General features: G+C 38.3%; 1 protein-coding gene across 1 annotated transcript in view; it reads left to right on the forward strand.

Moving 5' to 3' along the window:
* Positions 1 to 13,121, forward strand: part of LOC124234316 (glutamate receptor ionotropic, kainate 1) — a 358,033-nt gene extending 344,912 nt beyond the window's left edge. Inside the window, exons 17-18 of the mRNA XM_046651630.1 lie at positions 12,472 to 12,558; positions 12,966 to 13,121. Coding sequence (XP_046507586.1) covers positions 12,472 to 12,558; positions 12,966 to 13,121 — 243 coding nt within the window. The remainder of the gene's footprint in view (positions 1 to 12,471; positions 12,559 to 12,965) is intronic.
* Positions 13,122 to 14,032: the final 911 nt, after the last annotated feature.

The following is a 14,032-nucleotide window of genomic DNA, read 5'->3' on the forward strand; positions in this document are numbered from 1 at the left end:
GGTTTCCCAATTTAGAGGCTCAAACTATCTTGAAGACCACTTTTCCTCACACAAGCATTAAAAATCAATGTCAAGGTCATTGCACCCAAGAGAAGGACCCAAATTGATAATACATGAGAATCTATAGGGGAAGTCGTGAACTTCATCCCCAGAAACTCTAATTCAATTAGTCTAGAATGAAGGCAGGACGATAGTAGTTTTTTAGGGCATGCAGTTGATTCTAGTGCGTAGCAGTGCTCTAAAGCAAAATCTTACCTGTATAATTGGCACTTAATAAATCATTGCTATTTATTGATTGATTCTCAAGAGGTGGGACCGCTCATTCCAAGCAACATATACAGCACATATTTAGCCTTCATTATTCAATAGACCCTTTCCAGGGAGAATTTGAGAAGAAACTGTGCATTATCTTTGAGATAGAAATTTTATTATATTCAATTGATAATCTTCGTATTTCATTGTAAAATGGTGCTAGGCCAACACAAAACGGTCAAGTAGATAATTTACTGCTCTCTGTGCCCTTTTTCTCTCTTAGGGAAACTCTATTCATCAGACACCCAGGTTCCTTACGCTCCTCTTTCTCTTTCAGGCATGCTCTCAGACAACCAGTTCTTGCCATTAAGGGAAATGACCGCTAAGACCCTAGTGACCCCACCAGGGGCCATTGCATTTTAAGTGAAATTTAGGAAAAAAGGCTTAAAAAGAAAGAAAAAATTTCAAACTCTCTCTTTTTACATCATTATTTCTCAGACTTCAGGGTACCTCAGAATCACCTGAGGAAATTATTTAAAATGCTTATGACAAGATCCTCCAGAGATCCTTCCACAGTAAGCATAGTCCGGGTATTGGCAATTTTAGCAAAACCTGAAAATGAATGCTTAAAACTAGTTGTACACATTAGTTTTCACAAAAATTAGTTTAACTATAGCAGTTGACTCCAAAATGAGGTAATGTACCTAAGTTTCCACTAAAACTATCTTCAATAAAAGAGTTGATTTCTGTTAAAAAAAATTTCTTAACATGAGTTTCTTTCCCAACCATTCTAAATAGAGTTGTTTTACTTAAAAGTAGTTGGTAGGTAGGAGTTTTCTCTAAAGCTAGATTGAATACAGCAGCTTTACCTCAAATTAGGTGGCAAGTGTGAGTTTTTGTTAACACTGGCAGGTTACCTGTGGATTACACTTTGAGAAATATTGTCTAAAGTTAGGAGGAGAATAAGGAGGTATGCAAGGATTGAACAAGTACACCAATGTCTGTGGATCACGTAATGTCTCATTTGTTTCCTAATAAGACTATATAGCCTAACGCAATAAGGGAAAAAATAAAGCTTATTTTATTTTGGATTAAAATTATACATTGAATTATTTTAGAGTTGTTCTAGAAAAATTGAAACTGCCTAAGGAATACATGGGTAGGGACCATGCCCTTGGGAAAATCAGCTGGATCATATGATTATAAACTTATCCAAGGAAAATTATTTCCAAATACCTCACTGCATTTGACTAGCATTGTATTATGTTCTCTATCAGCCATCTGTGGCAAAGCAGCAAAACAATAAATCTCAATTAGTTTCCAAATGTATGACCCTTATACTAGAAGGTCTATTTCTCCATAAGCAATTTGAAAGGAGCCTGAACAGCCTGGAAAATCGAAAGGAAAGCAAAGCGTTCTCTCTTCTTGTACTATTTTCTGCACATCTAATGTGCCAAATGGCATTATTAATTAACTCTTAGAGATAATGAAAAATTTCTGCCTGATGCTGCAGTTTTAACTTCCCTTTAGGAACCATCTCATTATGCTTCTTACAGTTATGGAATCTTATGTCCAGATGCACAAGCATATTAAAATCATTTTTGCTTGCAAAATCCTCTCTACAGGGATGGATGTCAGAAAATTGGATTCTCCTTTAAATTTTCAAAGAAATTCTATTTACAAAGATAAGGGCATTCTTGTGATAGAAAACTAACTTTACAAACGTGTTGTGTGCTTCACACCCCACAGAATCTGAGCTTCACAGTTGTGAGTCCCAATACAGCTATTTGGCCAAATTGCACAATGCTGTGTTTCTACGTTACAATGTCTACATCCGGATACACACAAAAATAATGAGTAAGACCTGAGTGGTGTAATGAAGTTACTGCATTTCTCCCATCAAAAAAATTTTAACTTAGCTTGACCATAATTTTCTTTCTGCCCAACTATTCAACTGGAGTATTCAGACTTCAAATATTCAGATTTTTCAACTTCGAAAAAGAATATTACCCTGATCCCTTAGTCTTTGGCAGCTATAAGAACTAAGAAACTACTGTCCCTAGATAACCCACCCTAACATGGTATTTATCTTTCCTCAGTGTCACCTGCCACATTATCAGATGCTTCCAAGTGTCCTCTGCTTTATTCCTTCTGTAGCCTGATCAACATATTTAGCAAGTGGTTTGGAGAAGTCTCTTTAATCAGGTTATGTCCATAATTGTGCAAAGAAGCTTTCCTTTTCCTGGAAATCCAAACATTTATTAACTAACAGAGAGGCCAGAAAGCAATTAACATCCAATTAGAAATAACTTTTCCAATGTACAAGTTGGTACTGTCTTATAAACCAAACGAACTCTAAAAGATGTTTGTGGTCTAATGGGAAGGTGACTTGGGAATCACAAGCCAAGAATTCAGGTCCCTGTGCTGCTGCTGAATGGCTATGTGTTTTTGGGTAAGTCATTGCACTTCCCTTGCTTCTCACAGTTATGAGGAAACTGAGGAATCCTCATCTGTGGAATGAGGGGGGGGTGGTGTTTAATATTTTCTTCCAACCAGGGTATCTTTTAAGTCTAGTAGAAAGTGGGAAGGAAATAAAAGTATAGAAGCAGTGGGGGGAAAAAAGCTTGGAGGTTATATATATTTATAAAATATGTGTATATTTTATAAAATACATATTTTATATGTGTATATAAAATATGTGTATATTTTATAAATATATATATTTAATAAGATTGTGTGGTTGTCTTGAACATATTAAATTCTTATTGCAATAAACAGAATTACCTTGCCGTGCCTGCTCTGGATATAGAGAAAGCCAGCCATCATGGCATCAAAGAGTGAGAGGGTTCCCATCCAATCAATCATGAGCAAATCATCATAAACACAGGGAAGGTGACAGAAGTAGAACCATTCTTGACTTTGATAAGCCTACAGACTAGATTAAAAAGAAAAAAAGAAAAAGTACAAGGCATATACCTAAGAAGCTATTCAAAGCTATGGGACTGATTACATACTCAATTACAATTTCAGGAAGGGGAAGATCAATGAGGCTGGAGTGCACAGGGAACACTCTATTCTGTAGGCGGAACTTCAGTATTTCTACTAAAGACAGACAAAGGGAAACAAAGGAAAAGATGATGTGCTTTTATTTTCCATTGCTTTTACCCTGACCCTTCCTCCACCATCAAGCATCAAGGTTTTTATATGTACTGCTTCCAAGCTAGCAATGAGTCAAACTCTTAGCTTCTGAGTTTTAAGTAGACTTTAAAAGTTTGTAGTAGACAAAAATCTTGAAAACCATGGCTTTCAATTTCAAAATCCAGGTATTTTGCTGAATAAGTTAGTTGTTTTAATTCAAAAAGTTTATCTCTAATTAGCAAGAGCCAAAACCCAGAAGACCAAGGTTGGGGAAACACATATGATGATGTTTTTCTACCTCGTTTTTCTACCCCTGATCAGTTTTGGGCCATCAGGAAAGAAAGAATTGGAGGAAAGTCATTAAAGCTTAGATGCTACCCAAATCCCTAAGAGGAGGTCTCATGACCATCCTTCAGCTAAGTCCTAACTCAGAGGGACAGGAAAATAGAAACCTCAGGAAAGTTCAGGAGGATCCTGAACAGAAAATGCTATCGTTGGGTTCACAGGGTATAGTATAGGAGATGGCAAGACTTGTAGAGAAATCTTACATCCAACTGTCCGCTGAATGGTAGAATAACAATGTGTAGGCAGTGAGCTTATTAACAGTTTCATAGAGTCCTACTCAACCCCAGAGCATTCAAGAGAAAGCATCCAAAAATCCAACCCGTGGCCCTTCCCAACCAAAAGTCTTGTGGAAGGGCCGAGAGAACTAGTGATCCAGAAGACTTGAGGTTAGAGTGAGGAAGACTCAATGTGTGGACCTGACATGGAGACCATGGTGGGGCCACAGGCATCTCAGAGGACACAGCAGAGACAGAAAGCAGCATCCACTGTCTGGTAAGATATCACACCTCAATGGAATCCAAAAGGACAGAGGGTGGCCATGGACCAGCTGTTCCCATCATCACCCATGCCCAGGCCACCTGTAAACCTCTCCTAAGCCCAGATGCCCCGAGGAAAGAAGAGAAGGAGAAGGCCTGCATTAACTGAGCTATTAACCAAAAGAAAACTTAGTTTTAAACCAAAAGTGAGTTAGCTTGAATTGACAAGATCCACTAGCAGATGGAGACCTCCAACCTGAGGTGAGTTCTATTATTTTTTTTAACGGCATCACATAGTTTTTTTTGCACACCTGAGTTTATAGCTTGAGAAAAATGTGTACCCACCATGTGTGGGTGCAAGCTGGTGTTGCCAAACCAGGTTTGTTTTAGCCCACCGCCCAGAAAGCCAAACACCAAGTCAATGAAGTTGCAGCAGAAAGAGTGTTTAATCACAAGGAAGCAAATCTTGCTTCCATGCAAGGAAGCGAGAACGTGAGTCTCAAATTCACCTCCCAGAGAATAGGGACTCAAGGATATTTATGGAATAGGGAGCAAGGGGGTCTGAAATGGCGAGAAAGGTAATTGGAGGTGAGGAGAGGTGAGGTAATTGATGATCTGCACAAGCATAGTCAGACTTCATGCCTCTTCATAGGACACATGTTCACAAAATGGTGGCGTTAGCACAATCTGAGGGTGGAGTTTTTTAGCCTCTTGATGTCAAAAGGCCGCCAATTGGACATCTGCACCAGTACAGTTGATGAATTGGCGGTCTCAACCAGCCTGAAGTGGACAAGGAGTTCTAATTCCTGAAAAACAGCTCACCCACCCATTACCATGGTGACCCAGGCTCCAGGGAGATGTTATCTATAGGAGCCTAGTGGGAGTCAGATAGCATATTGCCGAAACAGCACAGTTTACAATGGGTGAGTTAAACAGCTAAAAGCTATAATCAGTAATTGCAAAAAGGAAACAACCTTTAGTTCCTAGCTACTTAATCATCAATGGCTAACTCTCTGCCAGTTTGACTGGTATCCCAAGGACTCTACCTGCAGTGCACACATTACTGCTGATAACTAAAACCCTACATCACAGGGTCAGTTTACCTCGAGGCCAGGGCCATTGTCTGTATGAGGAGGGCCATGAAAAGAATTTCTTTGAAGTTTAGTGTTATGGCCCTAACTCAGCCTCTGAGTTGCTAGAAGGACCAGGTGCTCTTCTCCCTGAGGAACGGGAAAGCCAATCCCCATGGTATCATCTCAGGCCTTCAGCACAGAGGTCTTGTCATGTACACATGAGGCCAATATTCAGAGGAAGTGTATATGCTCTGAGCTTGGAAGAGGGGCTGAGGCAGGCTCAGATGATGTAGGGAAGCCAAAGAGAAGTCAGAGGGCCAGAGAAGAAAGTCACACTGGCCTCTGACATTAACTCCCAAGAGCAGAAAGGCATTGTGGTTACTTTGGATTGGCCTGAAAACCAACATTTCTGTGAATTTTAAGCAAGAAGAGCTGCTCACCTCTGGATATGTGAGACCCACCCGAAGCTTATCCTCACTGCAGAAACAGCTCTCTGCTCTGTGGTCATGAAGCTTGGCTGGACCACTTTGCATGCCCCTCTCCATACCCATCAGCCAGTTCTGTGCCCTTTCTGGAGCAGGGAAAAGTTTAAACTGCTGTTGAGCATCCTTCAGAGGCCATGGGAGACTCACAGGACAGTGTCCAGCTGGCTTCTTGCTAGGCTTCTCCGATGACATTTCTCTGCTCTAGTGACAGCTTCCTCTGAGAGTCTGGGACAGAGATTGGGCACAATTTCCTTGTGTTCTTGGGTCCCCACACTTACAAGGCTGCCCTCACATTTATTTGCCTTATCCTATCCCATGGGAGTTTAATCCCAGAAGTGGCAAGTGAAGGGCCCCTTTTCAAGTTTTCCTCAGCACCCACACTCTCCCATCACCTGATTGGATGTTTCTCCTTGAAAGCAGATACAGAAGAGTCCTATCTTCACCTCCATCCCCAGTCCTATATGCTGGATCCTGAAGGCTCTAGGGCACACTTTTACAATTCAAAGTGCCTTCTTTTTTCTTCTTTCAAACACCTGGCTATTGTAATTAATAGCTTCAAAGACAGCAACAGCTTCTGTAGATCCACAAAAATCTATTTAAGAACTCAAAGCTGAAAATTTAACTTTTTTTCTTTCTATGTCATCTCTACCCTGAGGGCAATGCATATAAAAGATTTGCTGTAACTTTAAAAGTGGGAAAAAAAAAAGGTGAGATTCAGAAGAATTGGAAAAAGCACATGGATTGATATCAAAATGTTACATCACCTCAGTGTTAACCTCACTTTTCAAAGTTTTCCGTGAAATTATCCCTCCTGTTAGAGGAGAATGAACTTACACATCCCTATACCCCAAGAGCTTGGGGGTACAGCCCTGGGTAGCCACCCCAGGTGAAAATTTCTTTGAGAATTGGGGTGGGTGAAATGAATGAACGGGGTCAACTGTGTGGTGATAAATGGTACCCAGACTCTTGGTCGTAATCATTTTGCAGTGTATACAGATGTTAAATTATAATGTTGTACACTTGAAACTTATGTAATGTTATATTCCAATTTTACCTTAATCTAAAAATTTTTAATTAAAAAATAAATTAATTAAAATAAAAAATTCTTAAAAATATCTAAATAAACACATTATATATATGTGTGTGTGTATATATCTCTCTCTCTCTAGAAGACCTCTCTAGAGAGAGAGAGATGTATATCATGCTATTCCACAATATACTTACATTTATTTTAATGGAAGAAAATTTTTCTAAATGAAATCTTCAAATAAAGATGAACCCAAGAAAGATGATCCTTGTGTATCCCCTATCATCGAGTAACTCTGTGCCCCCCAGAGGTATATTTTTATGGTTCGAAGGAGCTCAGATAGGAAAACAAGGAATTCTAGGGTTTGCATTCATGCAAAGAATTAGAAGCTTAAATCTAGGATCTGAGAAGAAAAAGGTGTTGGCACCAGTCCGCAGGTGTGGGAGCAAAGATGAAACAGAGAAGATAGGTAAAAGGACACAGAGATGGTGAAAACATGGCATTAAAAGGAACTGGGAAAAATGACTAAGTGGAGTTTCCCTGGCTGCAGCCAAAGGGAAGACAGAGCTGTAGGGAGAGGTCACCTACCTCGAGTCAGTCTAAAGCAGTGAAGATGCAGAGAAATAGGCTGAGCAAGGAGTGGTTTCTGGGTCACAGGTGAGGATAAGGGTGGGTGACCACACTTTGAAGTTTTAGTTCAGTATCTAGATTTCCTCCGCCCTGAGATTTTTTGGCACAGACTCAGGAGACAAGAATCGGCTTCCTAATTAGCTCTCAGGCAAATTCATCATAACCACTATTCTGGAAGCTAATATGGTAGCTGACTCTCAACCTCTTGGATTCATTTTTCAAAAATTCCAAGGATGGTTGCATGAAAGGTGACCCAGGGATTCTGAATGAACCCAGAAAACTGATAAAACCGGAATAAATGATACCCATATCCTGAGTTCTGGAACACAAGAGCTTCACACAAAGATGGTGCACAGACAGACACTCTAAGAGGCTCCCTCCCCCTTCTTTCACATAATTAGTGGGGGGCCCACTGAAACCTGATCTCTGCTCTTACATCATCAATTATCCTGTGAAGAGGTAATACTCGTGCAGATAGGTGACTAGACTTCCTAATGCCATAAGGTAGCAAATATATGAATGGGACTCCTTTGTCCTTATTCCTTAAAAGTTTGCTGACTCTAGGCCCAAAACATTTTGAACATTCTAGATTTGTTTCCACATCAGACCTCAGTGTTTCCAAATGTTAAGGATGTGGATACTTAGACCTTCCTGTTAAAAAAAAAAAAAATTCATTGGGACACTGCCTCCACAGAACTATGGTAGTAATTTGACCAAATGAAGAAAATAGTAATAATAATCCCATTATTTCTCAATAAACTATTCCTTGATATTCTATATTTTACTCAAAATGGCCTTTACAAAAAGACTTCGAGGCATAGCTTGCCTTCAAGTTAAGCAGGTCTACACATAAAATGAAAGATTTTTACGTCTACATAATGAAAATAATATTCTCTATATCCTTCGTCCACGTGTAATGTGAAAATTTACTGGACAATCCCACAGAATATTTCAAGTGTCTTTAAACAAGGAGCTAATAAATCAAAGAGAGAAAACTAAACAAATGTAAGATTTGTACTATATTCTTGGCTAGGCTGGAGCTTCTAAAGAGTAATTTTTCAGAAAAACCCTTCAAGGTTTGCATCCAGAGTAGTTCTCCTAAACCTATCAATAAATGAAAGCACTGAATGCATAAGTGTTAAATAGACAAGGAGAAATCAATCTGATATTCACCAATCTGATGCCATTTGCAACCTGTGTGAAAGCAATTCCTAGTCAGCCTTGCCCGGGTTCTTTCAATATTGCCAACACAAATCAAATTCCAGCACAGAGCTTTTCCTACAACTTACAAAAAAAATCATTTTCCACCCCTAGACTATTTTTTTCTGATGCAGTTTATTTTAGGTACAGAACAAGAAGAGCTTGATTACTCCTGCCACCCCTTCCAGGGCAATATTTGCAACACAAAGATGAAGGTGTCAGGAGAGAAGAATCATTTATGTTCAGGTTCACACTAGTACCAAGAAATCAAATATTTGGGGTTAATCCAAAGCAGATGCCTTGCAGCCAGCAATTATAAAAAGAAACAAGCCAGAGAGGAAGAAAGAGGAAGGCAGGAAAGAAGGGGGCTCGAGAAAGACACACCACCCGCACCAAAGTGGAAAAGAATGACTTTCTGCAGAATAAACAAGCAAATCCTTCTCATTCTAAATCCAGGAGAGCTACAGTTCTAGTTGAAGTTTCAGCTGCAGTTTCTAACAGAGTAACTTCCGTCTCTCAGTTTCCCTTTTTTCTGTAAGAGAAGTCACACACACACACATCCACCACTTTCTCCTTCGTAGTGTCAGGAACAGCCTAAACGGCACCGACTTGGCTTATCACTCTAAATCCATTTATAAGTGAATTTTCCTATCAAATTTATCATCACAGGGATTCACTGTAAATAGGTTCATAACATGGACATGATAATGTTTTTAAAAGACAGGAAATGGCAGTTAGTTCTCGTTTTCTTCTTGTGTTCGAGCGCCTATCCTTTATGGACAAGACACGAGCTGTCATAAAGCTTATTACTACACAAACACTAAACATGCTATGGGCTGGGTAAAACAAATAATAACAGGCCTTGAAAATTCTATGCTTTAAACATGCATAGAACCTACTTTAAAACACTGGTATAAACAATTCAAAGAGATTGGTGTGTAGAAAGGCATATGATGGATAAAACTAAAGAAGTATCAATTTTTCACTGTTCCTCCCTTCTATCAAGAAGAAAAAATACGTATCAGTGAGTGCCATAGGCTTAAATATTTCCAGTGATGTAGAAAATTTTATTTTCAAGAAATACTGTACTTACCACGTGCCAGTATTGTGCTAAGTGTCTTGCATATATCAGCTCAATGATTCTCATAATAGCTCTATGAAAAGGATTCTACTATTGTTTCCGTTTGACAGTTAAGGCAACTGAGTCAAAGAGCAAACAAACACCTTGCCCAGTGTAACCCAGCTACTAAGGAGCATAGCTGAAATTTAAACTCCAGCATTCTCACACTAGGGGCCAACTCACAACTGTAATTCACGGTCGTATATGTAGACCCATTAAAAGTGTACTCCATCCACCAGAGAAAAATGAGAAGACCTAGGACCCAAGTCACCAGGGGAATTTCCAGTCTGCAAAGCACTGGAGGATACTGCTGGGGTATCCTACCCCTAAATTCTCTGCCTCTCGAGCAAGGTAGCTAGGTGGACATTGTTATGTCTGCTACTTTCTGGCTAAATTAGAGTTTAGGATTTTAAAACTTCATGCTTAAGCATAATTTTTCTATGGCTCTGTGAACATGAGGGAGTTCTTAATACCAAGATCAGAAGTGGAAGCTTTGGAAAACTACTATAGTTTTGATCCTAATTCAGAAGCTCAATTTTTATATGTTGCATGTATTTTTAATTCTGAGAATAGATGCAAATAGATGAACGAACATGAGGCCCTCCTAGGTCACTCTGGGCTGTGAGATGACCTTCACAGTTTCATTCCTGTGGATACGAGAGTGTGTGGTTCACTAGAGTTCATGGCTGGCAGGGGCGTTTAAAGGTTGTCTTTCCTTGTGACTATCGCAAAAACTTGGACACAGAAAGGTCAGCCCCAATATCTTGCCATTTTCTTCTTGACAGTTGTAGACAAAGTGAGAATCAAAAAGAAATCATAATTTGTGACCAAAGCAGAGTAACCAGACCACTGATAAAACTATATTTATATTCACCCTCACACTGGCAGCGAGAAATAAATATTTGGGGTTAATCGAAAGAATGAAGATGGTTGTTGTATCTCAAGGCAATATAAAATTTGGAGGGGGATTTCCATTTTTAAAGAAAAACTGAACTGAAACATATTGTCAAGATAAAAATCTATGACTGCCCCTCTCCCCAAAATAGGAAAGGGGCGGGGGTTTCATCAAGTCCCTTCCTGGTTGGGTCTCCTACCTGAGCAGCACTTGGAGACTCACTTTGGGTGTTTTAGTGCAAAATAAATTCAAATGTCTAAAGTCAAATGTTTGAGAATTCAAATAAAACAGAAAGATTGGACTTTCTTAACATATATTTTATGGGAAGGGGATCCACAAAAAGCTGTTTATAGTGACTTAATAAAAAAAGTATTAAGTGAGGTGTGGGAGATTCGAATGAAAGCAATTGAGTTTGGGGGGTCAGATGGACTGAGTTCAAATGAAAGCTTTTCCCCTTATGAACCATATTTCTTGGGCACGTTACTCAATATCTCCAATAGTAAATTTCACCATCTATATAATGGGCATAGTAACTCCTTCCTTATAAGGTTGTTGTGAGGCATATGTGTAATAGCATATGTAAAATCCTTGGCTCTTTCCTTCTCTCTCTCCTTTCCTTCCATTTTAATGATCTTCCTAAATCCAGAAATGTTCTGTGCAAAAAAACCTCCTTCCGTTGAAATAAATTTTTGCATATAGGTTGCAAAACGCCAATACAACACTATCTACTACAATGATACTATAAAACATTCATTTCACCTTAGTAGCAACACATAAACTTCACATCACATAATGTTACAAAAATCATTATATTTCCTTTGTGACATGCTAACTATAATATTTTTGGAAGTATAATTCATAAAAATATTTCTGAATTTTTTTCTTTGTATGACATGACGACCCTTTCAATTCACTGAAGCCACAACTTAACTATTTGAAAGAAAATTAACATGCATGTCCTGAACTTTCATTTTTTAGTACCATAGAAAAATGAAAATGAAATTCAAAACCTATAAACATTTCTGCATAAAAGAGACAAAAAGTCATATGCAAACAACTGGTTTTTTTAGAGATGTTTGTCTGGTAGGCCAATAATTTACCTCCAGGTAAATTTACCTCTAGGATCTAAATTTCTATGTCTGCTTTACAAATCAAGGAGAAAAATTAAAAATATTGCTTATTTAAACCACATCAACTTTTTTGTGGAACAAAACAGAGCGTAAATTTTTAGAAAAACATGTTGCACATTGATATGCAAGGACCACACAAGACATTTCATACTTTGACACATAATACATCAATTTCTTGCTATCAGGCGCTCACAACGTAGAGAAATCATCTGGTGGCGTGTTGTCACTTGACTTTCAACTGTATTGATTTTGTCACTTAATGCTAAAGGAGTGCAGCTTGCACTTCCATGCACTTTACCAAAGACTTTGGGTTTTTAGAGGATATTTCAAGAGTAATCTCATCAAAAACAATACTACTTTATAGAAATCTCGATAAGCAGGAATTTGTCATTGAAAGATCTTATCTCCGCTGGAAGAAATGACAGCAAATTATGTTTTATTATGCCATTTATATACTGTGCATGTGAATAGATATAGTGTAATTGTAATAGATATATATACATATATATGCCATCTGCATATGCATAACTTTATAATCATAATTCCATTTTCTTTTCGTATTATGCCATCATCTTTGCTGTGCAGTTTTGTACCACATTATTTTCATTTCAACCACAGCTGCATCATTGCTGCTGCCAGATCTCTGTTTTTTGGAGAAAATATACAATTTAAAATTGTTTTTTTTCTTTTTTTTTATCAGAAAGGAAAGTCATCAAGAATTAGATTTTATTTTAGGAACAAAGTAAGGTTTCATGGGAGAAAAAAACAAAGCCTTGGTGTAGAGAAGGTTTGTTCATTTTCTATAGCATTACTGAAGTGTCCGTATGCCTTGATAAACCTATCAATGTTTGGATCATCTCAATGGGGGAAATGACTTAACTTAACTCTATTTTGGTGTCTCAGCAAAGGTAAGTTGTCTCTTTTGAGAGCCTAATTGGGTAGTTTTATACTAATGCATTTGTGAATGAAACCCCAAAGTTTGCCCAGCTAACTTGCTGCCTCAGTTTCCCCAAGCAGAAAAGGTGGGAGGCCAGTGGGTGGAGGAGGAGGTATGGGAACTGGCCGGGAATTGACTTTGTGGCATAGTTGCCTTAGATCAATATCCTGTATTCATAAAACCTAGGTAAGAGACAGATCAATGGAGGACGGAGACAATTTGGTTAAACTGATGCTCTATTATTTCATGTTCTCTAGTGTCTCTCTTTCAATGCCATCATGGAAGAACTGGGAATCTCACTCAAAAATCAGAAAAAGTTAAAGAAAAAGTCAAGAACTAAGGGGAAATCTTCCTTTACAAGTATCCTTACTTGTCATCAGAGACAAACTCAGAGAAAAGAGACTGTGGCGTGATCTAAGAAAACAGCTTTAGGAAGGTTTCAGGAGGAAAAAGAAGATGCTCGCTGCAGGTTTTTGGAGAAAGAAATTCTGACAAGTGTGTGATGTGTTTCCATATATCTATAAACATAACTCTGATTATGTATATAGATATAGGAAATACAAAAGTTCGAAAAGCTCACATAGACAGATATTACTTGGGAAGTGGCACCAGTTCTTTTGAAATGAATTTCTATGCTCACTTATTTTGCCTTTTCTCTTTCATCCCAATAAATTGCTGTGTGTGCTTTCTAACTAATAATAAAAGAACAGGGTTTTTTTCCAGAACAAGTTTGAGTGTCGGTTTCTTCCCCATTACTTGCTCCCATTCACGATGTTTGTTTGACTAATGTCATCTGCTGTCAAGTTTGTCATTTTGATAATCCTCTTATGTTCAGACAGACAGACAGATAGCTCACACAGTCACTTCTGTCTGAGTTAAAAACAAATTACTTTTAATTTATACCAAATGCATAGTTGTTTTAGTAAAATGAAACCAATCATCTTTGTATTTTAAAACCTAATTTCACAAATAGTTTAAATGGTACTTGGAACATCAGTGAGTATAAAATAAAAGAATACAGAAATTCACTCAAAAAATACAAAGTGTCCACCACATTCTGGGCACCATTTTAAGACCCGGGGATACCACGGTAAGGAAGACAGATATGGTCCCTGCCCTCACATAGTTTATAGCAAAATGAAAGAGAAAAACATTCTACTACTCAAAGCAGAATTAGCACTTTCTCATGGATGTCAGAGCAAAAGGAACATGCAGAAGTATTTAACCTGGGACTGAGAGAAGGAAGTCTTCCTGGAGGAAAGTACAGCTAAGTTAAGATCCAAAGATGGTGTCTTAATCAGGTGCTGGGAGGGACATAAGAGAG

Source organism: Equus quagga, unplaced genomic scaffold (assembly GCF_021613505.1).
Source record: "Equus quagga isolate Etosha38 unplaced genomic scaffold, UCLA_HA_Equagga_1.0 73442_RagTag, whole genome shotgun sequence".
NCBI lineage: Eukaryota > Metazoa > Chordata > Mammalia > Perissodactyla > Equidae > Equus > Equus quagga.